At 47.5% G+C, this 24,448-nt stretch overlaps 9 protein-coding genes across 10 annotated transcripts in view; 5 read left to right on the forward strand and 4 right to left on the reverse strand.

Moving 5' to 3' along the window:
* The window catches only part of LOC117587998 (brain tumor protein), a 29,062-nt gene extending 23,197 nt beyond the window's left edge, over nucleotides 1-5,865 (reverse strand). Inside the window, exon 1 of the mRNA XM_034279013.1 lies at nucleotides 5,429-5,865. The gene's annotated coding sequence lies outside the window, so the exon portion shown is untranslated. The remainder of the gene's footprint in view (nucleotides 1-5,428) is intronic.
* Nucleotides 5,866-6,198: 333 nt separating this feature from the next.
* On the forward strand, nucleotides 6,199-6,676 carry LOC117588003 (probable DNA-directed RNA polymerases I and III subunit RPAC2). Its single transcript, XM_034279024.1, has 2 exons — nucleotides 6,199-6,291; nucleotides 6,347-6,676. The coding sequence occupies exons 1-2, from the start codon at nucleotides 6,274-6,276 to the stop codon at nucleotides 6,659-6,661; spliced, it is 333 nt and encodes a 110-aa protein (XP_034134915.1). The 5' UTR covers nucleotides 6,199-6,273; the 3' UTR covers nucleotides 6,662-6,676.
* On the reverse strand, nucleotides 6,597-7,395 carry LOC117588002 (dynactin subunit 6). Its single transcript, XM_034279023.1, has 2 exons — nucleotides 7,280-7,395; nucleotides 6,597-7,209 (listed from the first exon to the last, which is right to left on the reverse strand). The coding sequence occupies exons 1-2, from the start codon at nucleotides 7,294-7,296 to the stop codon at nucleotides 6,669-6,671; spliced, it is 558 nt and encodes a 185-aa protein (XP_034134914.1). The 5' UTR covers nucleotides 7,297-7,395; the 3' UTR covers nucleotides 6,597-6,668.
* On the forward strand, nucleotides 7,394-9,353 carry LOC117588000 (asparagine--tRNA ligase, cytoplasmic). Its single transcript, XM_034279020.1, has 2 exons — nucleotides 7,394-7,549; nucleotides 7,675-9,353. The coding sequence occupies exons 1-2, from the start codon at nucleotides 7,519-7,521 to the stop codon at nucleotides 9,315-9,317; spliced, it is 1,674 nt and encodes a 557-aa protein (XP_034134911.1). The 5' UTR covers nucleotides 7,394-7,518; the 3' UTR covers nucleotides 9,318-9,353.
* A 104-nt stretch (nucleotides 9,354-9,457) lies between these two features.
* Nucleotides 9,458-11,197, reverse strand: LOC117588001 (general transcription factor 3C polypeptide 5). Its single transcript, XM_034279022.1, has 4 exons — nucleotides 11,035-11,197; nucleotides 10,776-10,977; nucleotides 10,579-10,708; nucleotides 9,458-10,527 (listed from the first exon to the last, which is right to left on the reverse strand). Exons 1-4 carry the CDS (start codon nucleotides 11,152-11,154, stop codon nucleotides 9,549-9,551), a joined length of 1,431 nt encoding a protein of 476 aa, XP_034134913.1. The 5' UTR covers nucleotides 11,155-11,197; the 3' UTR covers nucleotides 9,458-9,548.
* A 285-nt stretch (nucleotides 11,198-11,482) lies between these two features.
* LOC117587999 (pre-mRNA-splicing factor ATP-dependent RNA helicase DHX16) lies at nucleotides 11,483-14,405 on the forward strand. Its single transcript, XM_034279019.1, has 4 exons — nucleotides 11,483-11,881; nucleotides 11,941-12,077; nucleotides 12,134-13,703; nucleotides 13,758-14,405. The coding sequence occupies exons 1-4, from the start codon at nucleotides 11,529-11,531 to the stop codon at nucleotides 14,383-14,385; spliced, it is 2,688 nt and encodes an 895-aa protein (XP_034134910.1). The 5' UTR covers nucleotides 11,483-11,528; the 3' UTR covers nucleotides 14,386-14,405.
* A 392-nt stretch (nucleotides 14,406-14,797) lies between these two features.
* LOC117587861 (protein l(2)37Cc) lies at nucleotides 14,798-16,140 on the forward strand. The gene is made up of 3 exons (XM_034278827.1): nucleotides 14,798-14,913; nucleotides 15,118-15,552; nucleotides 15,628-16,140. Exons 2-3 carry the CDS (start codon nucleotides 15,121-15,123, stop codon nucleotides 16,024-16,026), a joined length of 831 nt encoding a protein of 276 aa, XP_034134718.1. The 5' UTR covers nucleotides 14,798-14,913; nucleotides 15,118-15,120; the 3' UTR covers nucleotides 16,027-16,140.
* A 1,389-nt stretch (nucleotides 16,141-17,529) lies between these two features.
* On the forward strand, nucleotides 17,530-21,547 carry LOC117588191 (aromatic-L-amino-acid decarboxylase). 2 transcript variants are annotated; one of them, XM_034279313.1, is made up of 3 exons: nucleotides 17,530-17,694; nucleotides 18,564-18,649; nucleotides 19,993-21,547. In XM_034279313.1, the coding sequence occupies exons 2-3, from the start codon at nucleotides 18,570-18,572 to the stop codon at nucleotides 21,341-21,343; spliced, it is 1,431 nt and encodes a 476-aa protein (XP_034135204.1). In that variant the 5' UTR covers nucleotides 17,530-17,694; nucleotides 18,564-18,569; the 3' UTR covers nucleotides 21,344-21,547. The 2 variants fall into 2 exon arrangements, with proteins under 2 accessions (XP_034135204.1, XP_034135203.1); XM_034279312.1 differs by lacking the exon at nucleotides 17,530-17,694 and adding an exon at nucleotides 18,354-18,488.
* LOC117588190 (protein anon-37Cs) lies at nucleotides 21,488-23,373 on the reverse strand. The gene is made up of 2 exons (XM_034279311.1): nucleotides 23,358-23,373; nucleotides 21,488-23,250 (listed from the first exon to the last, which is right to left on the reverse strand). The coding sequence occupies exon 2, from the start codon at nucleotides 23,135-23,137 to the stop codon at nucleotides 21,584-21,586; it is 1,554 nt and encodes a 517-aa protein (XP_034135202.1). The 5' UTR covers nucleotides 23,138-23,250; nucleotides 23,358-23,373; the 3' UTR covers nucleotides 21,488-21,583.
* Between the last annotated feature and the right edge of the window lie 1,075 nt (nucleotides 23,374-24,448).

Raw genomic sequence — 24,448 nt, forward strand, 5'->3', positions numbered from 1 at the left:
TGTATCTAGCAGTGCTTGCGCATGTCAAACGGTACATTTGCTTACGTTTCTCTGCTGTAACAATATTATTATTTAACACTGACGATTATTTTACAGCAGACAAAAACAACAACACACAAAATGCAGTATGCGTTGCAGAGCTGCCTCTGGGAGGCACAGGCACGGGAGAAGGGGAGCCGCCACTCACTTCTCGTTTAGAGCTGAATCACCATAAGCTGAGAGCCACGAAAGAATAAATAATAAGTGACTTTGGACAGACAGGCAAGCAGAGGAACAGAGAGAAAGAGAAGGATAGGAGAAATATCTAATAAGAAATCAGCAAAAGCCGAACAGAGTCTGGAAAACGTGTTTGTTTTTTTTTTTTTTTTTTTGTTATGTGTTTTGTTTCTGTTTTGTTGTTTGTCCCCTGGGTGGACGTGCGTTAGACGAGGGGGAATGTTAGAAGGAAGAAAGACTCGAAAGAAGCACAAGTAAATTGTGAAATCATTTCTATTTCGAAGCAACAACAAGAGGAACACCAGACCAGCAGCAACACCACCAAAAGAATTGATAGGAATATGTGTATGTACATATGTATGTATGTGCTGGCTGAATGCGACTCACTGGCCATCACCCCCTCTTTTTACACTTAACAACGGCATTTGCTTTGTTTTATCAGCAAAGGAAAAATATGTACAAATACTACATTTCAGCTTTAGCGCTCTAAAATACTCTGAATATTTCCACATCAGTGTTTCAATGCGAACTCGAGACGGTTCGCTTAAAGCATATCGAATGAAGGTGAGGCAGACTCACTCACTCCCCTTGAATCATGCACTGTCATTATTGTACTGTTTTTTTGCACCATCTCATTCAATTGGACTGCCTCACCCCGTTTCTTGAATGTATCTTGGGTACATGTTGTTGCTGTTGCTGGTTTTTGCTCTGTTTTTGCTTGCGCGTGTAGCCGTTATTGCTAGATTCATTTGCTTTATCAGCTGTCTTGGATTCGGCTCTGGCTTGAGAACAACAGAACCAAAGACAAAGCCAAACAAAGTCAAAAGCAAATGAAAATGCAAAGACGCAAGCAGCGTGTGAACTTTTCGAGTGGAGAGGCTCCAGCTCCCAGCTCAAAATAAGCAAAGAAGCGGGAGAGCGTCACCAAGTGCAAGTAAGAAACTCAATAAAATCCTCACGGAAAACAGGCAAGATCAACATCGGAGGGAGCAAAAAAAAAAATGAGAACTCAGATTCAAGGCTGCCAGAGCGAGATGGCGCGTGAGCCACAAAGGAGGAGACACGAAGGAATCCGAAACATGTGTACAACAAAAGCGGAAAAGACACAAGCAAAGCAAATAAACAGAAGACACATGCTGGCGTCGGTCTCTTTTCCAAGAACAATAAGAGTAAAAGCACGGAGCGACTGGGGCTTCAAGCAGCTAGCATATGCATGCATGTGTGTATGTATGCTTGTATTTCTGTTAAAGATTTCGCAGCTGCGATAGATGCCGCAGATACAAATAGAGACACAAACCATGTGATTCCTGCAGACCAGACCCATTATGATAATTATATCTACATATTTTAATAACACAGACCAACCTGTTCCGGCAAAACAGAAACAAACCCAAAACACCCTTCTCTTCTTTCTAAGCAACTATTCAAAGTTTATGTAAAATTCCCACGAACTCATGAACCGTACCACCCTTCCCTATACCAAACCCGACTCATTCTTACCCTCTTTACTGGGCCCATAAAGATTCATTTACAGGACACTTTTCTTGGGACAATTTTCCGTTTACATTTGAATGCGTTAAATTTTTCGCATACTCATTGAGGGGCGGGCGGGAAATGGTATCGAGACCCTACGGAATCTCAAGTTCGGAAAAACTACCCCTAACGGTTAACAAAAGTAAATTACCTTTAGTGATGATGTTCCGCACATTTTGTGGACAAGAAGAGGAAACAAAAGGAAGACAGAACACTGAACAGGAGCTGGAAATGATTGTCCTACCTAATTATTCAACTAAAACACATCAATCTTTTACAACAACAAAAACCACACCCAGACACCAGGAGTAGGGGGGGGGGGGGGGGGGGGGGGGGGCTGCAATAAAACCATTTTATGTTCCAAGGCTCCCCCAAAGGTAAAATAACACTAAAACAAAAGCCCAGCTTACCACTTACCACCCAGAGGGGAGTACAATTAAAGTCGCTTCTTGAGTTTATGACGGCATAAAGTTGTAATCGAAGATTCCTTCAGCTGCCCCACCACCACCCACCCATTGCAATGTAAATTCATATTTTAATACATCGGTGTATAAAACCGTAAAAAATAATACAACAAAAATTCATACAATTTCCGATAAAGGTGTACAGACACATTCAAATCCAATCCACCCTCCGACCGGCTCTTTCGGAAATCAAATCAGCTATAGGGTTGCCATTGTGCCCATAATAACGCACATTCATATCTACATGTGGAAGGTGTTCGTGTGTATGTGTGCGTACATACATATGTACATGCTGTGGAAGAGGGTTGCGTTGCCGTCTGTCTGGGGTCAATGCACAAAAATGCGTAGAACGTGCCCCGTCCGCAGCACGATGTGGAGTTTTCGCACACACTCGCACGCAGCCAGCGGCAGCACTGATGCTGGGGGAGAATTGACTGTCGGTGTGGGCCGGGTCTCTGGCTCAAAAGTTTGTTGACCCCAAAATCAAGAGACAAAGCAATATGCGTAGAGCAATTGGGCATTGGTAAGACGCACCCCCTTAAGAGGGTGGATTATCAACGGTCCCCGCTCCACCTCCACCTACACCGCCCTACCACCACGTTGCTATACCTCTCTTCCGCTGGGGCATTAATAATACGGCTGACATGACTATTTATTTATTTGCAAGACACTTTCCCTAACGCTCCTGGTTCTGGGCCTGGGGGTGGCCAGACTCGGAGCCCGACCAGACAGACCAAAAAAGGATAAAAGCCAGACGCACACGATATGCGAGTGTGGTGGAAATTTAACTTTCAGTGGCAGGCAATGCAGTGAGGCAGACGCCGGACGACCCCAGCAACCACCCTTCCTGGCATGTAGCAGGAGCGGAGCTGCGAATGCAAGGCGAAAGAGCGGCAGCTGTAAAAGTTCAACAATAAAAGTAGGAAGCAACAGAGCAAAAAAACTGAAACGAAAACGAAATGAAATTACACACACACACACGCGTACACCGGGGACAAGGACTGGCTCAGGACATTGCCGCCATCGGCAAGGGATGGGATCCGTCCTCCGAAGACTCACAGCAACCACCAAAAGCAGGAGCAATACGGACGAGGGCAACAGACGGCATTGGACACATTTTACGGTTGTTCCATAGCGTATTATGCAAATCTCTTCAAGCAAACAAAAAAATACTTCAATTTCAATGGAAAATAACTTCGAAACTTTCCCTACCTTTGCAGAGGGTACTACACATTTTATTACAAAAGAAACGCACACTTCCTATTTCTAAAATTTATAGCAAAATATCCTTCCTGCCAGTTCATGCACATATTTTTATGCATGCATATTATCTGCAATCACTCTGACAGTTGTGCAGGGTATTGGCAGCATCGGCCACAAAAACAGTCTCGACTCTTCCCTTCCTGTTTTGACGATTCCCATACCAAGTGTGCAGCTCAAAAAGCAGCCCGAAAGCCAGAAAAGTGTGCAGCGAGAGCAGAAATAGCAAGGAAACAAGAGCGAAAATGAAAAGAACAGAAGAATGCACACATATACACACATATGTACATATGAATGTATGTACATCATCTGTATGTATAAAGTAAGGCTCCGTCTGGGACGGGACTCGATCACGCACACAGGCAGACATACAGACACAGAGAGAAAGAAAGAGAGAGGGAGGTGTGTCTGTCTGGCCAGCACGGTTTGTTCTCTTTTTGTTGTTGTTGTTTTTGGGAATTCTAAAAATGCTCTCAGCTCCATCCTGCTGTGCTGCCTCCTCCTCTGTCCGTATCGAATGCAGCCACCAGACGACAGGTTTCTACCTCTCGTTCCCTTCCTGTATATTCTCACTCTCATTCTCCGTATCCAGCTCTGGTTTTGTCTGCTTTTTACGTGCTCTTTCGTGCTGCTGTTGCCACTGCTACTGCACAGGATGTTGGCCTGGCACGATGTGGTGTCTGCCAGCCTGTCCGCATCTGCCTTCTGCCGTTGCCAATTATATGTATTGTATTGTATGTTTGTACAAACATTTCTACATATGGAAGTATTTTTCACCATCAGTAAAATAATCAAATTGAATTTTGGTTTAGTTTGAGTTTGGGATCCGTTTCATTATATTGATGAGTCCTACAAATGGCAAATTCCTCCCTCCCCTCTTTGACTACACACCTGTGAAACTGTTTCCCAAATTGTTTATTAAAGTAAGTAAGTTTGTAATATGTACAAATGTAATTATGATACATATTTATGTATGATTGTTGTCATCTTACAAGCCACATGAGAACTTTGTATCGTATTCGCAGAAATATTCCAGTTTTTTTTTTGCGACGATCGTGCCGTTTCAATGCAGTTCCTTTGTTGCAACAACAAAGCCAAATAAATGCAAAAATAAAACAAGGAGAGTATCAGCGAGCAAACTGGGAGCAGCTGCCTCGCTCTCACAGCATGGTACATACACCAATGTACAAACAAACATACATACAATGTACACCAACGCCGATAGGCATGGCATACATATATATATGTATGTATTTATGTATGCATGTGTGCGCTGCAGCGATGTAAAAACAACAGAAAAAGGGCGCACAGCATAATGGGGGAAACAAAATGGAAGCGGAACACAGCCTAGACCAAATTGCAACGTTTTGCAGCCTGGCGAAAATTAGGGGGAACGCATGGAGCCGAATGAAACGGGCGACAGAGCGAGACCATTGCAAGTTTGTGAGTGCGGAGGGGACGCAGCAGGGGAACACATGAGATAACGGAACATGCTTTTGCATTAGTCACCACCACCGAAAGACAGGCTTCGTTGACAAACAGCAGATGTGTGGGGTGTGGAACGTTTGGGAGGGAGAGGCAATGACGCTTGCAGCAAGGAGGAAGGGAGCTGCACGCCTAGCAAACAACGAAACAAGACATTTAAGCAATTTGTAATTATTTATTAACCGAATGTATCAAATTGTACACGACGACACAACAAAACAAAACAGAACGCCAAAGCTGTCTAGAGTTCGCTTCCGCCTTTGCTGGTCTCGTCGCAGCAACGGCAGAGGTAGCTGCCTATATGTCTGTTATGTTGTTTATGTGTGTGTGTAATGCATGAATTTGCATAATTTGGATTGCGGCCAGAGGGGGGCGTGGCTGTCATGGCCAAAATCAAAGTGGCACTTTGGAGTTCAATAAGCGTATTTATTCACTATAATTCACCGCATTTGCTGCTGTTTCACACAAACCTGTATTGCAGATTTTTTTCCCGTTTATTTCTGGGCGCGAAAACGAAAAGGTCTTGCCGCCTCCAGGCCGGTGTCGGTGTTTTTTTTTTTTTGCTGGAGCTCAGCGCATTGCGAAAATAATTATGTTTGCCGTTGCAGTTTTTTTCTGAAGCCTCGCTTTGCACAATGAGGTTTGGTTTAGTTCTTTGCTTCTCTTTAGCAGCGTCTTCTGCTGCTTAAGACTTTTTCGCGATCAAACAAACACATTAACAAGCACAAATTAACGAATAACAGCTGCGTCATATGTCACAAAATCCGCGACAAGAACTTATAATAACTGGAGTTCTTAGTGTAGTCGTCTTGCTTTAGGTAGGGTCTAGAACAATTCTTATCTAAAAATATAAAACTAAATTTGAAACACGCTCAAATCGCCGGCAGTGTGTACGATTCAGTGTGACCGTGAATGTATCGCTTGAATATTATTCTCTCTTTTATAAATATACCAAAAAAAAAACCATTTATCATGGGTGACTGAACGCTCTTAACCCACTTAAGCACACCCGGTGAAAAACTCGAGCTGGCACGTTCCACTAGAAGGATATTGTGTTTACGCTTACTTTTATTTTTTGTCTTAAATGTTCGCAAATGCTTGACATCGTATATTGTAGATTGTAGAAAATTGATTCATCAAACGGATAAAATGACAGTTTTAGTGGTCCTTTATCCAACTTGAGGAATTTTATTTTCCTTGGTATATTTTGCAATAATTGAATATTGGGGTATTTCTTTGAGGGTCATACGGCCACAAATCGCATGTGGCGTGCACGTTGTTTTCGTTTTGTAAACAAAAGACGATCCTGATCAAAATGGAAGCCCTAGCAGAGGTTGGTGCCAAAACCGACCTGAAAATAATGAACAATAATGATTCGATTATTGCAGCTTGCAGGCGACGAGAAGAACGGAGAGGGATCCCGCACCTTCGTTTTCCTTAACGAGGGCCACACACTTGGCAACGCTCTGAAGACGATCATCGCCAGGTACCCAGAGGTAGACTTCTGCGGATACACCATACCCCATCCCACCGAACAGAAGCTGCACTTTCGCATACAGTCGCGCCGGGATCGCGCTGTGGATCTCCTAAAGCGTGGACTCGAGGATTTGGAGGCGCTGTGCGATCACACTATGGAAGTTTTTGGGAACGAAATGAATAACTTTAATGCTGCGGATTCAAGGAGTGTGCAAGAGAATACATGAGTGAGATTTAAACGACGCTGCGCGCCTTTTTTGGATCGTGATTGGGCTTCCGCAGGTGGTGGTAGTTGGGTAGAACCTTGCGAAGGAAATCAATTTGCAGCGTCTGGGAGCTCTGCTTCTCCATTCCCTCGCGCTGCAGTGCCTGCTGCCCATACACGATGGTGTTTTCCGCCAGCAGCTGTTCCGTGTGCATCCGTATGCCTGCCCCAACCACGCAGCCACTTGGCACAGTGACGCCCGGGCCCACAAAGCACTTGCTCTCGAAAACGTTTTTGTCTCCGATGCGTGCCGCCTCCACGGTGCAGCCGACCTCAAAGACGTTGTGTGTTCCAATACTGAGGATGTTGTTGGCATTCCAGCTGGCCCCGGCCTGCAGTCGATGAGCGATGGTAGTGTACTCCTCGAGAATGCAATTCTCTCCGATTATGATGGGACCCGCCTCTGCTATGACCGTGGCACTGGGATGGACAACGCAGCCAGCGGAGAAGGTGATGTCACCACGCAGGTTGCTCTCCTCGCAGACCACAGCCTTGGGCATTATCTTAATGCTGGAATGGGATTTGGGAAGTGGAGCATCAGCAGTGTGTAGTAATTTTTTTCATTTGTTGTTAATCTCACCTGTTTTCAGTAGGCATTTTATGCTGTTTTTCATTTGTTTTGTTTTTCTGCACCAAAATCCGACGTTGCTTAAAAATACCAAAAAAATCGCAACCCTGTCATCGATGAGTACTATCGAGTATCCCGGTGGAGCAATCGATTCTAGTAGCTGATGCAATTTTCTGCACACTTTCATAGTTGTTAAATCTTGTGATTTTCTTTATAAAAGCCCCATTCTTAGTCATCATTTGTCAAACAAGATGCCCGCGGATTTGGCTGATCTAAGCATAAGTAAGTTTACTTGTTATTTTGCCCAAAAAGCGACACGTGCAAGTCCACGTTGTCAGCGGCGAAAGCTATCGGATTGCAATGTGCATTGAATTTTTATACTTATATGAACTTCTGTGTGTGTGCAGGCGCCCTCTTCACCTCTGAGAAGAGTGGCAGTGACGAGTCTGGAGATGGCAGCGAGGCCAAACCCTATAAGACCATCCTTCAGGCGATGCGTCATGCCGGCAAGGAGCCTTTCCCGACCATCTACGTGGACAGCAAGGACCCTAATGCCGCGGAAGCTTTCGAGCCGGCCGCCAAGTCTCAGCTCAAGAAGATTCAGAAGCTGTTCGTACGTGAGGGACACAAGAACGCCGACAAGCAGCAGCGTGAAGCCGGGGATGCCGAGAAGCGTCAACAGAACCTCGAGGAGGCGCGCAAGGTGAAGATTTCCGAAGATCCCAGCTGGCCGGTGGCCCGCAAAATCCGAATTATGGAGGGCACCGACAACCGTGGCTCCCGAGTCAAGGTCTATGGCTGGGTGCATCGTCTGCGGCGTCAGGGCAAGTCACTGGCTTTCATTACGCTGAGGGATGGCACTGGCTTCCTGCAGTGCGTGCTGAACGATCAGCTCTGCCAGACGTACGACGCGCTCACCCTGAGCACCGAGAGCACTGTGGTGCTGTTTGGCACGCTGAAACTCACACCAGAAGGCAAGACCGCACCTGGTGGCCATGAGCTGAATGTGGACTATTGGGAGCTGATTGGATTGGCGCCGCCGGGTGGCGCTGACGCCATCCTCAACGAGGAAGCGCAGCCAGATGTGCAGCTGGACAACCGCCACATCATGATCCGTGGCGAGAACACCTCTAAGGTGCTAAAGATGCGCTCTGTGGTGATGCAGGCCTTCCGGGCGCACTACTTCGAGCGCGGCTACAATGAGGTGACGCCACCGACATTGGTGCAGACCCAGGTGGAAGGTGGATCCACGCTCTTCAAGCTACAATACTTCAGCGAGGAAGCGTACCTCACCCAGAGCTCGCAGCTGTATTTGGAGACTTGTCTCCCAGCACTCGGCGATGTCTTTACCATTGCCCAGAGCTATCGGGCGGAGCAGAGCCGCACGCGCCGCCATCTCGCCGAGTACACACACATAGAGGCAGAGTGTCCTTTCCTCACATTTGACGATCTCTTGGATCGGCTGGAGGATCTCGTTTGCGATGTGGTCGATCGTGTGCTTAAGTCCCCATGGGGACATCTTGTGAAGGAGCTCAACCCCGACTTTAAGCCGCCAACGAAGCCCTTCCGTCGCATGAACTATTCGGATGCCATCAAATGGCTGAAGGAGAACAATGTAACCAAGGACGATGGCACTTTCTATGAGTTTGGCGAGGACATACCCGAGGCACCCGAGCGCAAGATGACGGATGCCATCAATGAGCCCATTATGCTGTGTCGCTTCCCAGTCGAGATTAAGTCCTTCTACATGTCACGCTGCCCGGAGGATAAGACTCTCACCGAAAGCGTCGATGTGCTGCTGCCCAATGTGGGAGAAATTGTCGGTGGATCCATGAGGATCTTCGACAGCGAGGAGCTGCTCAAGGGCTATCAGCGTGAGGGCATCGATCCCAAGCCCTACTACTGGTACACCGATCAACGCATCTACGGCACGATGCCCCATGGCGGCTATGGTCTGGGTCTGGAGCGTTTCCTCTGCTGGCTGCTCAATCGCTATCACATTCGCGAAGTTTGCCTCTATCCACGTTTCCTCGACAGATGCAAGCCTTAAGCATTCATCCTGCTAACCATCTCCCAACAGCATTTAAACACTCTTTCCGCTTATCTGCGCTTATCCTAGCTTAATCCCTACCTAATCTGTATCCAAAATATTCAAAATAAAGGCCGCGCCTAAGCTTAATCAGAATGTGCTGCAGCTGTTTCATTGGTATATTTTGGTATATTTTCGAGGGTCTGGCTTATATTTAATCGATAACTCCGCGGTCACACTCTGATATTGTTATCAGCTTGTAATATTATTAAACAATTGTTCAATGTCCTTGTCCATATAGGTCTCGGTGCTGTTCATTGTCAGCGAGTCGTCCAGCTCCATGTCCTCTTCCTGCGTCTCCTCATCCTCGCCATCATCCTCCTCCTCGTCGGCATGCGGCACCGCCTCAACCTCGGCCATTAGATGTTCCTTGCGATAATGACTGCGCAACAGATCGCTGATCGTTGCACAGACAATTTGCCGCACCTGAGCATCGAAGCTGGGTGGCAGCCACCCAGTGCGTTCGTTGCAAATGGCACCAGTGAGGGGTGTGGGAATCTTCTCCAGCATATCCTGAATCTTTTGGATGCGAACGTCGCAGTACCGCAGCATGCACTGCCTGGAGCGTGGCAGTTTGTGCTCATCGAAGTAGGGATAGTCAATGTTCTGGACCAAATCACACTTTGGCTCCTCCGTGCCGGCAGCAGAGGTCATTTTCAGCTTGGCCGACTTCCGCGAGTAGACAAACTCGGAGACGCCAGTGCCAAACCTCAGGCGAAAGTCAAAGGTCTGATAGTGGCGACTGTTGAAATCCTTGCGCGGATCGTAGCCATAGCGCACATACAGCGTACGCCATGGCCCGTTGCTGAAGTAAAACGCAAGCGATGGTATGATGCACTTGAGCTTGTCCGTGCCCACGCCAGACTCGTAGAGCAGCGCTATGCGCGTCCAGATGGGGCATTCGTCGAATAATTTTTGCACGCGCGCAAATTGTTCATCGGAAACGTACTTCACTTTGAGGCGTTTCAATATTTGTGCATCTGCCTGGGTGGGGAAGGTGTCCAGCATGTTGAATGAGACCACGTCGTAGCTGTCATACGAGGACTTTGTCAGCACTCCCAGCACCTCCTGCAGGCCATCCTCCGAGCCATCGATGCGGTAGTTGCCCGTATGCACGAGGTCCACTCGGGCAAACAGCTCGGGCAGGCAAAGATGCTGACTCTGACGACGTCTGCAGGAAGACAAAGCTGTTAATCTGCTTATGCTGTGGGCTATGACTCACTTGAAGAACTCGAGATCTGTGACGTCTGTTGGCTGCGTTTGCTCCAGGGCATACTCGAGGTTTGACGCCGCTTGGCCATTGTCACTCTGTGGCGTGGCCCACAGTGGTAAGTACTGAAAATCACAAAGAGCTAGAATATATTCAGGGTTATTAAGCAACGGCGTTGTTGTCAATCTCTCAGTACGTGCGCCACTCACATTCGAAAGAGAAGCTGCGGCTGCAGTGTCCTAGAACGCGCACGAAATACTGTGGGGCGCGCAGCTTGTCCCGCTTATGTCGGCGCACAGTGACCGAGAGCAGGACTCCCGTTTTGTCGGTGCAGTCCCCAAAGGCGGGCTTGTTATAGGGATTCTTCGGATGAAAGCGCAGCTCCAGACGCTTCACTTCATCGCCCAAGACCTGGAAACAAGCGGATCAGAATAGAAATCCAACTGTAGGATCGTTACAGCGACTTACTCTTGACACTTTGACTATTCCGCCCAAGGTGGCCAGCATACGCTCCGTGTGGACTACGCGGCCTGGGTATTCAATCAATTCATATTCCTTGCGGGGATTAAAACTCAACTGACGCGACATTACAGCTTGGAATTGGAATTTTAAATCGCACGCCTGCCATCCCTAGGTAACACACCTTGAAACGCACTTAGAGATGCGCTTAATGTATCGATAAGCTGATGGGGTCAACTTGTTGTGCTAGCACACCGAGTAACAATCATGTAGAAGCGTTGTTGGGAGCCATGTCCGGGCTTTCGTTGAATACAAAGAAACATATTAGCATGTTTCCAGTTGTTCTTTGACTTCTTTAATCAATTTCATTTAATCTACATTTTCGTTCGCTATCGATATAGCCCAAAATATTTTTCGGATTTTCGGATGCATCGATAACTATTTCGGTCCAGCCGGAACATTGTTTTGTTTTGATTTTGCGCTTATATTGTTTATGGTGGAAAATGTCTGGTAAAAACAGAAAACGAACTGCTGGCAGCAGCAGCAGTGCCGAGGAGCCGGACAGTGAGGAGGAGTCGCGCTTGAAAGATCTGCAGGAGCGAGATGAGTTCGCAAATCGTCTGAAGCAGCGCGATGAGGGTCGGACACGCAAGGTGGTAGACTCCACGGGCAGCAGCCGCAAGGCTATCGAGGAGGCCACCAAACGGTTGAAGCTGGAGCATGAGGATCGGGACAAGATTGTGCCACACCTGCGCTTGCAGTCGCGACGCCAGTACCTGGAAAAGCGCAAGGATGACAAAGTGGCCGAGCTGGAGGCGGATATATTGGATGACGAGTATCTGTTCGAGGAGAGCGTGTAAGCTGCACAATGTCTGATGGAAAACCTTTACTTATTGTCCCTTTTGCTACCCCAAGGTTAACCAAAAGCGAGCGCGAGGAGCGCCAGTACAAAAAGCAGCTGCTGAACATTGCCAAGGAGCATGAGAAGGCGCGGGAGTTGGAGCGCGTGCAGCGCTATCACATGCCGCAGGACATGAAGAAGGGCGAGCGCTGTAAGACGAATCTGCCATCCTAAAATTCACACTTAAAGTTTTTCTTTCTTCCGCAGCTGAGTATGTCGAGGTGGACGACTTCGAGCGGCAGCCAAATTCCGAGCAAAAGAAATGGGAAGCCGAGCAATTGGCCTCCGCCCGTTTCCAGTTTGGTGCCAAGGATGTCAAGGCCGAGGAGGAGTATGAGCTGCTGCTGGACGATCAAATTGATTTCATACAGGCCCTGACACTCGACGGAAGTCGCGAAAAGTCATCTAGCCGCCAACCGGAGTTAACAGAAAAAGAACGCAAAAGGCTGACCCTCGACGAGACGCGCCGCTCGCTGCCCGTTTATCCATTCAAAGAGGATCTCATTGCCGCCGTTAAGGAGCATCAGGTGCTGATCATTGAGGGTGAAACGGGCTCGGGCAAGACCACCCAAGTGCCGCAGTACCTCGTTGACGCGGGCTTTACCAAGGACAAGAAAATGATTGGCTGCACGCAGCCGCGTCGTGTGGCTGCCATGTCTGTGGCGGCCCGCGTGGCCGAGGAAATGGGCGTCAAGCTGGGCAACGAGGTGGGCTACAGCATACGCTTTGAAGACTGCACCTCGGATCGCACCATTCTCAAGTACATGACGGACGGCACCCTGCATCGCGAGTTCCTCTCGGAGCCCGATTTGGCCTCCTACAGTGTAATGATCATTGACGAGGCTCACGAGCGCACTCTCCACACGGATATTCTGTTTGGTTTGGTGAAGGATATTGCCCGCTTTCGGCCAGAGCTAAAGCTGCTCATATCGAGCGCCACCCTCGATGCGGATAAGTTTTCGGCGTTCTTCGATGATGCGCCAATCTTCCGCATACCCGGACGACGTTATCCCGTGGATATATTCTACACAAAGGCCCCGGAGGCGGACTACATTGATGCCTGCTGCGTGTCTGTGCTGCAGATACACGCCACTCAGCCCTTGGGCGATATTTTGGTATTTCTGACGGGTCAGGATGAGATCGAGACCTGCCAGGAGGTGCTGCAGGATCGCGTGAAGCGACTGGGCTCCAAAATCCGCGAGCTGATCGTCATTCCCGTCTACGCCAATCTGCCAAGCGACATGCAGGCGAAAATCTTCGAGCCAACGCCCCCGAATGCCCGCAAAGTGATTTTGGCCACGAACATTGCGGAGACCTCGCTGACCATCGACAACATTGTTTATGTGATTGATCCGGGCTTTGCCAAGCAGAATAACTTTAATTCCCGCACTGGCATGGAGTCACTGATGGTAGTGCCCATCTCTAAGGCATCCGCCAACCAGCGAGCTGGCAGAGCGGGTCGCACGGCGCCCGGCAAGTGCTTCCGCCTGTACACCGCGTGGGCCTACAAGCACGAGCTGGAGGACAACACGGTGCCGGAGATACAGCGCATTAATCTGGGCAACGCGGTGCTCATGCTGAAAGCTTTGGGCATCAACGACTTGATACATTTTGACTTCTTGGATCCACCGCCACATGAGACGCTCGTGCTGGCCCTCGAACAACTGTATGCGCTGGGTGCACTCAATCATCATGGAGAGCTGACCAAGCTGGGTCGCCGCATGGCCGAATTTCCCGTGGATCCCATGATGGGCAAGATGTTGCTGGCAAGCGAAAAGTGAGTACTGAGGGAGAACTCCACAAACTGCAGCTTTATCGATTATCTTTGCAGGTACAAATGCTCTGAGGAGATGGTCACCATTTCGGCCATGCTGTCCGTGAACAGTGCCATCTTCTATCGACCCAAGGACAAGATTATACATGCGGACACTGCCCGCAAGAACTTTAACCACATGCACGGCGATCATTTGAGTCTGCTGCAGGTCTATAATCAGTGGGCGGAGACGGACTACAGCACGCAGTGGTGCTACGAGAACTTCATCCAGTATCGTTCCATGAAGCGTGCACGAGATGTGCGGGAGCAGCTGGTGGGCCTGATGCAGCGCGTCGAGATCGATATGGTCAGCTGCCTGCCGGAGACGATTAATGTGCGCAAGGCATCCACAGCTGGATATTTCTACCATGTGGCACGCCTGTCCAAGGGCGGCCAGTACAAGACCATCAAGCACAATCAGACGGTTATGATTCATCCGAACTCTTCGCTGTTCGAGGAGCTGCCGCGCTGGGTGCTCTACCATGAGTTGGTCTTCACCTCCAAGGAGTATATGCGGCAGGTTATTGAGATCGAGAGCAAGTGGCTGCTGGAGGTGGCACCGCACTACTACAAGGCCAAGGAGCTGGAGGACTCGACCAACAAAAAGATGCCCAAGGGGGCTGGGCGGGCCGAAATGACACAATAAATTATGTTGTTTCTTTCTAAGATTTGCGGCGATTGTTATTAAGGGTATGTAACAAATGCAAATGCGAATCGAAAAGTTTGGTTTGTTTTTGGAGTGGAGTGCTAGAGTTAGAGTCAGAGCCCCACGGCGTTTTTCAGAATGTCTCTGCAGTTTTTTTTTCCCACAGGTTGTCCTCTCCAGCTTCCATTCCATGGTATTTTTTTTGGTTGACCTATTTAGTTGTAACCTTATTTTGCAAACAATACAACAAAAGAAATTCATGAAAACTATCCCATCTTGTGGATAATTGATTGATGTAGTGGATAACATTTTAGCGCTGAGAATCTAAACTAGCTGGTAAAGAAATTGAAAATCAAAATCGAGGAATATGATTTAAGACTATGATGGTTTATTGTGGTATATTTTTGAGGGCCTGACAGTATATTCTATCGATAATTCCGCGGTCACACTTGCTCTGCTCTGAAAGTCGTGTTTAAATAAAATTTGTGTCTTAATTTTGCAATAATACACATTAAAAACTTGTAATCTGTAAGTGCCAAGAGCTCGCATTTCACAAGGGCCTAGATATATGCCATTACAGCATAAAACATGAACATTACACGTTGTCGGTCAGCAATGACGTTCTAACCTAAAAAGTTGATGAAATTGATAAACCGAGTCGGCTTTTTATTTACATACATATAGAACTAAATAGTTGACTTAATATTCTTTGTTCTCCTTACTTTTCCGTAGACCATGGCTGCACAATTTTTCAACCGCATTGGCCAGATGGGCCTCGGAGTAGCCGTGCTTGGCGGCGTTGTCAATTCCGCATTATATAATGTGGAGGGAGGCCACCGGGCTGTGATTTTCGACCGATTCACCGGCATCAAGGAGCATGTGGTTGGCGAGGGCACACACTTCTTCATCCCATGGGTGCAGCGTCCCATTATTTTCGACATACGCTCGCAGCCCCGCAACGTGCCAGTCATCACCGGCAGCAAGGATTTGCAGAATGTGAACATTACGCTGCGTATCCTGTACCGTCCCATACCCGAGCAGTTGCCAAAGATCTACACGATTTTGGGCCAGGACTACGATGAGCGTGTCCTGCCCTCCATTGCCCCTGAGGTGCTGAAGGCAGTTGTCGCTCAATTCGATGCCGGCGAGCTGATTACGCAGCGTGAGGTGAGTTTGGGAGCAGCAACAACAAAACAATAATGGATGAACCTTAACCCTGAATTTCTTGTGTCCAATCTACAGATGGTTTCGCAGCGCGTCTCGCAAGAGTTGACCTTGCGCGCTAATCAGTTCGGCTTCATTCTGGACGACATTTCGCTGACACACTTGACCTTTGGCCGTGAGTTCACGCTGGCCGTTGAGATGAAACAGGTTGCCCAGCAGGAGGCCGAAAAGGCTCGCTTCGTTGTGGAGAAGGCAGAGCAGCAGAAGCTGGCATCGATCATTTCGGCTGAGGGTGATGCCGCCGCTGCCGGTTTGCTGGCCAAATCGTTTGGCGAGGCTGGTGACGGTCTCGTCGAGCTGCGTCGTATTGAAGCCGCCGAGGACATTGCCTACCAGCTATCCAGATCCCGTGGCGTTGCCTACTTGCCCAGTGGCCAGAGCACGCTCCTCAATCTACCATCGACCCTGGCGCAGTAGCTCGACGCGTCTAGTTCCGTTAAGTTGTAACTACCTTTAGCATTTACTAAGTACTCTTTCGATTTGTTTCTGCTGAAATATGCACTGTTGTAATGCGCGCCCACTGACTGACTGATTCACTGGAGAAAAATGTAGCGTAACAACCAAAAATTTGTCCCCTTTTCAATGGTTTTTACACACAAACTTCCTCCCCACTCTGGTTGGATTGATTGCCGCAGCGTGTGCCTCAAACTCAGCTCAAACTTTCGTTTCTCTCCATGTGAGCTGTTGAATATGAGCCCCCGCGTATCGGTTTACAAAATCGAAATCTAGATCTAAGCAGCGGAAAATGTTAATTACGTCACGTGAAGAAACAATACAATAAATAATACACACAAATGTATCTACACATTACTTGTGGCTCTCTCATGGTCTATGGTCTTTAATGCCTGATTATGCAGTCAGTTCCCCCCACTTAAAGGCGCCATCTCAAGAGGACATGAATAAAGGCCAAAGTCTGCCATAAATCAACCCCATAGTTCAGGACTCACAGGAGTGTGAGTGGCAGTGGGTGGCTGGTTGGGGCGTGCTCTCTCAACGCATTACAATCAGAGGCAGTGCCTTCCGGGCATGGCATAGAAATCTGTTGATTCAGTCGAAGTGATTTGCCAAAGTGGCTTCGTTGAAATGTCAGGCACACTCTCCTCTCTGCTGCGCGTAGCAACAGTTGGCCAACGCACCTAAAGCCACCCCCTGCTTGCGGTCCACATCCCTGACACAATAGGATATGAAACTCTTTGACGTCACAGCAGAAATGAAGTGGATAACACGTGAGCGGATCGGGCCGCCCTCGGACTACGTCACAGTTGATGCTGATGCTGGTGCTCTGAAAACCAGTTTGGAAGTGAGTTTAAAGCGTGCGCGAATGCGATGCCATTTCTATGAAATTCACTTCTTTGAATCGTTTTTTGTCGCTCTTGCTCACTGCTCTCTGTGACTCATGACGGGGGATTCCTGGATTCCCATAAAACGGGGCTTGGAGGTACATACGTGCGCAGCATTTAAGCATTTGGAGCAGTCTTTTAATTGGAATTTTAAATGGGTTTAAAGACTTTGGCGTATAAACAAACACGCAAAATATATTAATTTATATTTAATAATATTAATGATGGTTGGTAAAGCTTCTCTAAACTTTTTTAAGAACTTTTAACGCTTCAGTTTCCTGCCATCAGCTCGAACCCACAGGCTATAGAGACCTCTGCTTACCCCATTGCCAGTGCCAACGAGTGTAGTGTCCTGTAACTGAGTCACGCACAAATGAATGCAAGTTTCCAAATAACAAATAACAAACAAAAACAAAAACCCCCAGAAGAGCGCAATAACAAATCAAAGAGAATCGCACAAACAAGTTGAGAATGTTGCAGTCCAGCGGCAACGGCCGAGTGGCTTGAACCGGTCCTGTCCGTGCTCGGTGGCGGTGGGCTGGCTGCTGCTGCTGGGCTTTAAATGCCTTGGCCCAAGTGCGAGCAGCGCTCAGTTAACAAGTGAACGTCGAACGCAGAACACCGAACAGGTCCATCACCACAGCTCACAGCTCAGAAAGCATCAGTAGACCAAAAGATTTGGTTCGAAACGGAAACAAAGCGCGACAAGTGCTAATAATTAAAAGGCACTTACCTAAAGTACACGGTGAGTGGAGCTTAATTAAATATTTGCATGTCCAAACACTTAAAGTGCTCTGGCAACATAATTACTCAATGGAAAACGGACACACATCATTTTATTTTCTGTGCTAACACGGCGTATACGCAACTGTTGCTTGAGGGTCTGCCCTAATTTTTAAACTTATGCAGAATTCCTTCATTTGGATTAACAAGTTGTGTATCTATGAACAAAACAAAGCTTAAATCTTTAGCATCGAGCAAAAAGTTGCTGCCTCCAATGCCAACTTGTTTGCCGTTGCGTTGCTTTGCCTTCAAGTGAATTAAATTGAGAAAAATACGAAACGAACCTGAAATTCTAATTAACAAATTAATTACACTGAGCCGAAAGTAAGGCAAAAGCCCAAAAATCGTACATATTTATGCATGCAACATTATGAATTTAATTCTAACTTTAGGAGTACTCTATGTATGTATACATATGTCTCAGTGTGTTTACATACACATGTATGTTTATATACATGTAGCTACATTAATTCATTGCTGGACCGCAGCTGCTGTACTGATTAGCATTATTAATACATTTTATTCACTATATTTTAGATATAAAAACTTGATATCAAAATTCCCATTCAACTTTTTTCCCATTGCTTACCTAACACGCTCAGAGTATCATCGATTTAATTTAGTTGTTAATTATTATATTAAAACGAGCCTAAAATGAGCGAGCTACCCACTAATACCACTAACAAACCAACGCAAACTAACGGTAATGATAAAGCTAACGCCAAGGTGGAAGATAAACTGGATCCCAAGGTGTCGGTATGTCGAGCAATCAGCAAACATTAATCCTATATCAATTCCGTACTAATCAGTGTCCCGTTTCTCCACTTAAAGATCGACATGGAGGCACCGGAGTTCAAGGACTTTGCCAAATCAATGGTGGATTATATAGCCGAATATTTGGAGAACATACGAGACAGGTAAGCAAAATTGTCGCGAGAGGCATTCACCCAGGGTGTGAGTAAGTGTTTCAGTTTAATTTTAATTGAAGGTATTCGATACACACTCGTACAAGGAAATATTTGTTATAAATATATTGGCTGTTGATTGACCTCAGCGTGTGGTGTTAATTTGAAAGTTCGTTCTGTTTGATTTCAAGCAAGTGAATGACATTTAGCACAAGCCGTACTGTGCGTTAGTCATGGGAAAGTCTCTCCGCTTTCCGTTCCGTTCCGATCTGATCTGACCTTTGCTTTATTACACACAGCATACAGAAGTATGCACGCTTGCTCGTTTTCAGCGACCTTGGCAACGCTCTTCTAATGCTAAACACTTTCATTTTTGTTAATTTTTATGTGTTTCTGCAGCTAATCGCTCATTACAGCATTCAAAAATGTTTTAGTGTTGGCGTTTCAAGGTCGGGCATGGGCGCAGACGTGCATTGCCGTTCCATTCCATTGTTCTTTGGCAAGTCTAACGGTTTCTTTATGTTTTCCATTGCCTTGAATATTGAAGGTAGTTGTATTGGGCAATGCAATAAATAAGCACTGAATAATACCCGAAAAGATTTGGAATTGACTTAATTAAACGAGCAGTTCATTTTAAACCCGTTGGAACACACCCATTGCGCATTGATAAGAAACATTTTCTAGCAGCGTAAATGTTGGGCATATTAGGGTGAACCTTCTTTCGGAGTTCATAAAATCTGAATGCGAATAATTTAATTATCTTGCGTTTGCCCTTCAGTTGTCACTTCTGTGCACAGATAATAGCTATTGATTTCTTATTTCCACTGGCAACAACAATCTGGGGATATAAGGAGACGTCTTTCCCATTGCTAGATCCTATGAAGCAATTATATAAGGAGGTCTTGACGGCAAAATTTCTTCCCTAACAATGCTGTCAATAAGTGCGAGTGCAAGGGCTCTGCGCTGCAAGTGTGAGTGAAAGGACAATGGAGTGTGCTGATTAACCGTTTAATGGCATGGGGCTTAAATTTGACAATTGCAAGAAAAAGAGTTGAAGTTTTCTTATTTATTTTGAGCGCTAGGGGTCGGGCTAACAGTCAGCCGACGAGACCTCCTCATATAATTGCTTCATGCTCCCTCCCATTCACTCTGCGCGTGGTGAAAAGTTATTGGTCCCCACACAGCGTAAAACGTCACCTTGTTATTAGTTTCCCCATGCCCACACCCACACATACAATGTAGCTGCTTGGGGCTGTGTTGGTGTGTGTAATTAAGTTTGAAATGCAATTAGGAGCAAGATTTTGCTGAATAAATGGTTTTACAACAGGCAACTAATGCAATTTTTCGCCTTGCAGACGAGTCCTGCCCGAGGTAAAGCCCGGCTACTTGAAGCCTCTGATACCGGATGCAGCGCCCGAGAAGCCCGAGAGCTGGCAGGATGTGATGCAGGACATCGAACGTGTGATTATGCCGGGTGTGACGCACTGGCACAGTCCCAAATTTCACGCATACTTCCCCACGGCAAACTCCTATCCGGCCATTGTGGCTGACATGCTGAGTGGAGCGATCGCGTGCATTGGCTTCACCTGGATCGCCAGTCCCGCCTGCACCGAGCTGGAGGTGGCCATGATGGATTGGCTGGGCAAGATGATCGATTTGCCTTCGGAGTTCCTGGCCTGTTCGGGCGGCAAGGGTGGCGGTGTCATCCAGGGCACCGCCAGTGAGTCCACCCTGGTGGCCCTGCTCGGTGCCAAAGCGAAGAAGGTGAAAGAGGTGCAGGCCGAGCATCCAGATTGGGACGAGCACACGATCATTGGCAAACTCGTCGGCTACTGTTCGGATCAGGCGCATTCCTCTGTGGAGCGAGCGGGACTACTGGGTGGAGTCAAGCTGCGTTCGGTGCCGTCGGACAACAGTCGCATGCGCGGTGAGGCGCTGGAGAAGGCCATAAAGGAGGATCTGGAGAATGGTCTAATACCCTTCTATGCTGTGGTCACCCTGGGCACAACCAACTCGTGCGCCTTCGATCGCCTGGACGAATGTGGCCCGGTAGGCAACAAGCACAGTGTGTGGATGCATGTGGATGCCGCCTACGCTGGCTCTGCTTTCATCTGCCCGGAGTATCGGCATCTGATGAAGGGCATCGAGACGGCCGACTCTTTCAACTTTAATCCCCACAAATGGATGCTGGTCAACTTCGATTGCTCGGCCATGTGGCTCAAGGATCCAAGCTGGGTGGTGAACGCGTTCAATGTGGATCCGCTCTACCTGAAGCACGACATGCAAGGCTCTGCTCCGGACTACCGCCACTGGCAGATCCCGCTCGGAAGACGCTTCCGCGCCCTCAAGCTCTGGTTCGTACTGCGGCTGTACGGTGTCGAGAACCTGCAGGCACACATTCGTCGCCACTGCAACTTTGCCACACAATTTGGGGAGTTGGCCGTCGCAGACTCACGCTTCGAGCTGGCCGCCGAAGTGAACATGGGTCTCGTCTGCTTCCGGCTCAAGGGCAGCAACGAACGGAATGAAGCGCTGCTCAAGCGCATAAACGGCCGTGGAAATATTCACATGGTGCCAGCGAAGATCAAGGATGTTTACTTCTTAAGAATGGCCGTCTGCTCGCGTTTCACTAAATCCGAGGACATGGTGTACACCTGGAATGAGGTCAGTGCCGCTGCCACCGAAGAAATTGAAGCCGCGAAGTAAGCCAGTCCGCCGTTGGGCTGCAGAATTGTGACATGTTTAGGGAATTTACATCGCAATAAGATGGATGGGGAGCAACCCGTTCATCGCCACATCATAATCTAGTATCTAATCATCGTTGTTGTTGTATGTTGTTCATGCTTTAAATTTATTATTATGCTACTTCTAATTAAACGTATCTGCTTACAAGTATTCCAAAAATTGCAACTAAATTTCGACTAAATTTTGACTAGAATTTTGCGCTCAATTGTACTGCTTGATGTTATAGTAATCGATGATTCGTTGTGCTTCACGTATACCACTCGAACGCGCTGCATCGATGGTGCCAAAGCCATGCAGCGCGGTTGCATCGCCAGCAAAGAGCAGGCTGGGCGCTTTTCCACCCAGTGGTGCAGCCAGACGTTGGACATCGCGTGCACTGCTGCTGGTGGAGTAGTACGGACGGCCACCGAGATAGCAGGCGGAGGTGGTCCAGCTGGAGCGCAGCATTTCGTTTGGGTAGGGCACCAAATGGTTGCTAATACATTTCCTCAGCAGCTTTGTTATGTGCTCCAAGAGCTGGTTGTCCGGCAGCTTCTCAATCTCCTCGTAGTAGCCACCACCTACGCGCACCTCCAGCACATGCTGACTGCTGGGCACCTGGGTTATTTCCACCACCTGTTGTGTCCAGCTACGTTCGGCCACTCGATTGATGAGTGCGCCAAGCGGTCGCAGGTTGCTTCTCAGCCAAATGCTGATTGGTCGCCTGTATGAGAGATAGATCTTGACGGGCCCCGGTCCGTAGCCCAGATTGCGTATGGCCATCAGTTTTTCCTGCGGCAGCGTTGGGCTAAACAGAATGCCAGCAAAGTTCTTGAGCACACCCAGGGGCAGAGTGCAAATGATGTGATCTGCAGAATACAAACTGCCATCCAGGCAGCCAACGCTGTTGTGTTCTCCGACTTCCGATGGTGTCCATTGTATCTGGCCCACGGGCTTGCCCGTTTGCAGCTGCTCCCTGCCCAGATTTTGAGTCAGCTCATCCACAATATTGTCCAGGCCGGTGGGCACATAGATGGGACTGGGATACGCTTGCACGGGACAGCTGGTAATGTGCTCGATGTTGACGTACTCCAAGCAGCAGCCCAGAACGCTGCTGAATTCCTTGAACAGCGACTGGAAGATCGCCCGCGCAGTGTGCTGTTCATTCGGCTTAAAAGTGAGTCCAATGGCCCTGTCGCTCTCCGTCTTGAAGTAGGCCATCACATTGTCCAGCGAGTGCAGGTCACGGCCAGTCTTGACTTTGTCTGGGACCTTCAAGCCTCCGCACAGCTGCCGGAATAGAGCATCGATCAGATCAACCATGGCTGGATTTACTTTGTTCTGTTCGTTGTCGTGGTCCACTTTAACGTACTCGGGCCTCTCCGGTTGCTTGATCCGCTTGCCCAGACCCTCGACATTGCGCAGCAGCTCGTACGTGGAGTCTTGCGACCCATCGATGGGCACCCACTTGGCACCCAGCTCGCAGAATGTGTCGCCAAAGCGTTGGGAGTTGATGCGTCCACCATATCGTTCGGTGGCCTCCAGCACGACGGTCCTCCGAAAACCATGCGACAGCAAGTGCTGAGCGGCTGACAAACCAGCCAGACCTGCGCCTATAACCACGATCCTGACATTTCGACGAGCCGCCTCCAGATCCAGATTGACGCTGTCAGCGCTTTGGTTTGGGCGGCTGACATCCGACTGGAGTGCCGTGGCATTGTATAAGCTGCGTCTGATGGATCGCTGATGCTGCTTACATTTTATTATGTGACGCATCTCGCTGGCAGCCGCGTCTGTTTGTCTAGGTGATGGCTGCAGCAACACTTACCATTGCATAGCTAGCAATTCTTTGCAATTTCGAGTGTGTGTTGCCTATGTGCCTCGCCTGCCTGGATGAACAAAAACAAACAAAGTACATATTCAAGGACGGTGTCAACTGTTACTCCAGGCGCCCCTTTCCAGAGCCCCTGTTTGGAGCACCATTTCAAATACGAACCAGAAGCACAGCAGCGCCTTTTGCTTTTTCACGGTGCCTTGGCAAGCTATAAAACTAAAAACTAAAATTGTATAATTGTTTGTTTATAATTTGGCAAGTTTTCAGGGCCTCGTAAATATACCAAAATATAACATTGAATCTTCAAAATATACCGTAAATATACAGTAGTCTTTAATCAGATTCCTCGATTTTGATGTTCTATTTGATATTACTAACTAGAAAATTATTTCACCACTGAAACAATAATTGAATCCGATTGAAGAATCAATTTTGCTTATTATAAGGATTAATTTTTATTGGATTGTATACTGTATGACCTTATATTTTACAAATTTGTATTTGAATTTTTCATCCAAATCACCCCTTCTGGAAGCAAGGGAGTTTAGTGTTTAGTATGTAAATGTATGTAACATGTAGAAACACATGTATGTTAACTGATATTCAAAATGTTTGAAAAATAGCGCGCGCAAGGAAACATAGGTATATATTATAATAAGGTCGGAGTGGTTTGGGAGGCAGTTCTTCTATCTTTACAACAGAATTGGGGCTAGACTCCGGCTTATACATTGTAATTACTCCTATATTTTGCTAAGGAGCAAAGGATAATGTAGAAAAAATCATCATTATCGTCTTACTAGTCACCGATTTTATTGATTTTATTTCTATATATTGTCTACAGCCCAATATTAATCTATTTTTGATTTTATATTTGTTCAAACTCAAACTCCCCTCAAAACTCCCTTAACAAAGCAAGGGAGCTTTCATGCTAAGAAATTTGCATCAAAAACTAAGCTGTCGATAACAGGTAAATACTTCACAAAAAATTCCATTGGCACCAGGTAAATTATTCCTGCGATTTTTATTCTACGTGAAGGAAATGCTCTAGGGAAATCTAATCCTGTGTCTAAACGGTCAGGGAAATTCTCTCTTGCCAGACGCTCTCGCATGCACTATTAGGGATCCTTTTATCCGTCTGGCAGCGCCGGCTAGGTCTTAACCCCAGGGCTGGGTATTTCCACTTGCCCGCCAAATTTAAATAAGACTTTGGATCACGACTTATCGGAACATCTTAACAGACACACAAAATACAA

The sequence above is a fragment of the Drosophila guanche genome, unplaced genomic scaffold (assembly GCF_900245975.1).
Source record: "Drosophila guanche unplaced genomic scaffold, DGUA_6, whole genome shotgun sequence".
NCBI classification, from domain to species: domain Eukaryota; kingdom Metazoa; phylum Arthropoda; class Insecta; order Diptera; family Drosophilidae; genus Drosophila; species Drosophila guanche.

Bases quoted from the DNA above. Each gene is read 5' to 3' on its own strand.
- LOC117588000 (XM_034279020.1), top strand. From the start codon at position 7,519: ATGCCCGCGGATTTGGCTGATCTAAGCATAA. The intron at 7,550-7,674 runs GTAAGTTTACTT...GTGTGTGTGCAG, and splicing joins TTTGGCTGATCTAAGCATAA to GCGCCCTCTTCACCTCTGAG.
- LOC117588001 (XM_034279022.1), bottom strand. From the start codon at position 11,154: ATGTCGCGTCAGTTGAGTTTTAATCCCCGCAAGGAATATGAATTGATT. The intron at 10,978-11,034 runs GTAAGTCGCTGT...GCTTGTTTCCAG, and splicing joins GAATAGTCAAAGTGTCAAGA to GTCTTGGGCGATGAAGTGAA. The intron at 10,709-10,775 runs GTGAGTGGCGCA...AATATATTCTAG, and splicing joins CCGCAGCTTCTCTTTCGAAT to CTCTTTGTGATTTTCAGTAC.
- LOC117587999 (XM_034279019.1), top strand. From the start codon at position 11,529: ATGTCTGGTAAAAACAGAAAACGAACTGCTGGCAGCAGCAGCAGTGCC. The intron at 11,882-11,940 runs GTAAGCTGCACA...TGCTACCCCAAG, and splicing joins TATCTGTTCGAGGAGAGCGT to GTTAACCAAAAGCGAGCGCG. The intron at 13,704-13,757 runs GTGAGTACTGAG...TTATCTTTGCAG, and splicing joins ATGTTGCTGGCAAGCGAAAA to GTACAAATGCTCTGAGGAGA.
- LOC117587861 (XM_034278827.1), top strand. From the start codon at position 15,121: ATGGCTGCACAATTTTTCAACCGCATTGGCCAGATGGGCCTCGGAGTA. The intron at 15,553-15,627 runs GTGAGTTTGGGA...TCCAATCTACAG, and splicing joins AGCTGATTACGCAGCGTGAG to ATGGTTTCGCAGCGCGTCTC.
- LOC117588191 (XM_034279312.1), top strand. From the start codon at position 18,387: ATGAGCGAGCTACCCACTAATACCACTAACAAACCAACGCAAACTAAC. The intron at 18,489-18,563 runs GTATGTCGAGCA...CTCCACTTAAAG, and splicing joins AACTGGATCCCAAGGTGTCG to ATCGACATGGAGGCACCGGA. The intron at 18,650-19,992 runs GTAAGCAAAATT...TTCGCCTTGCAG, and splicing joins TTGGAGAACATACGAGACAG to ACGAGTCCTGCCCGAGGTAA.
- LOC117588190 (XM_034279311.1), bottom strand. From the start codon at position 23,137: ATGCGTCACATAATAAAATGTAAGCAGCATCAGCGATCCATCAGACGC.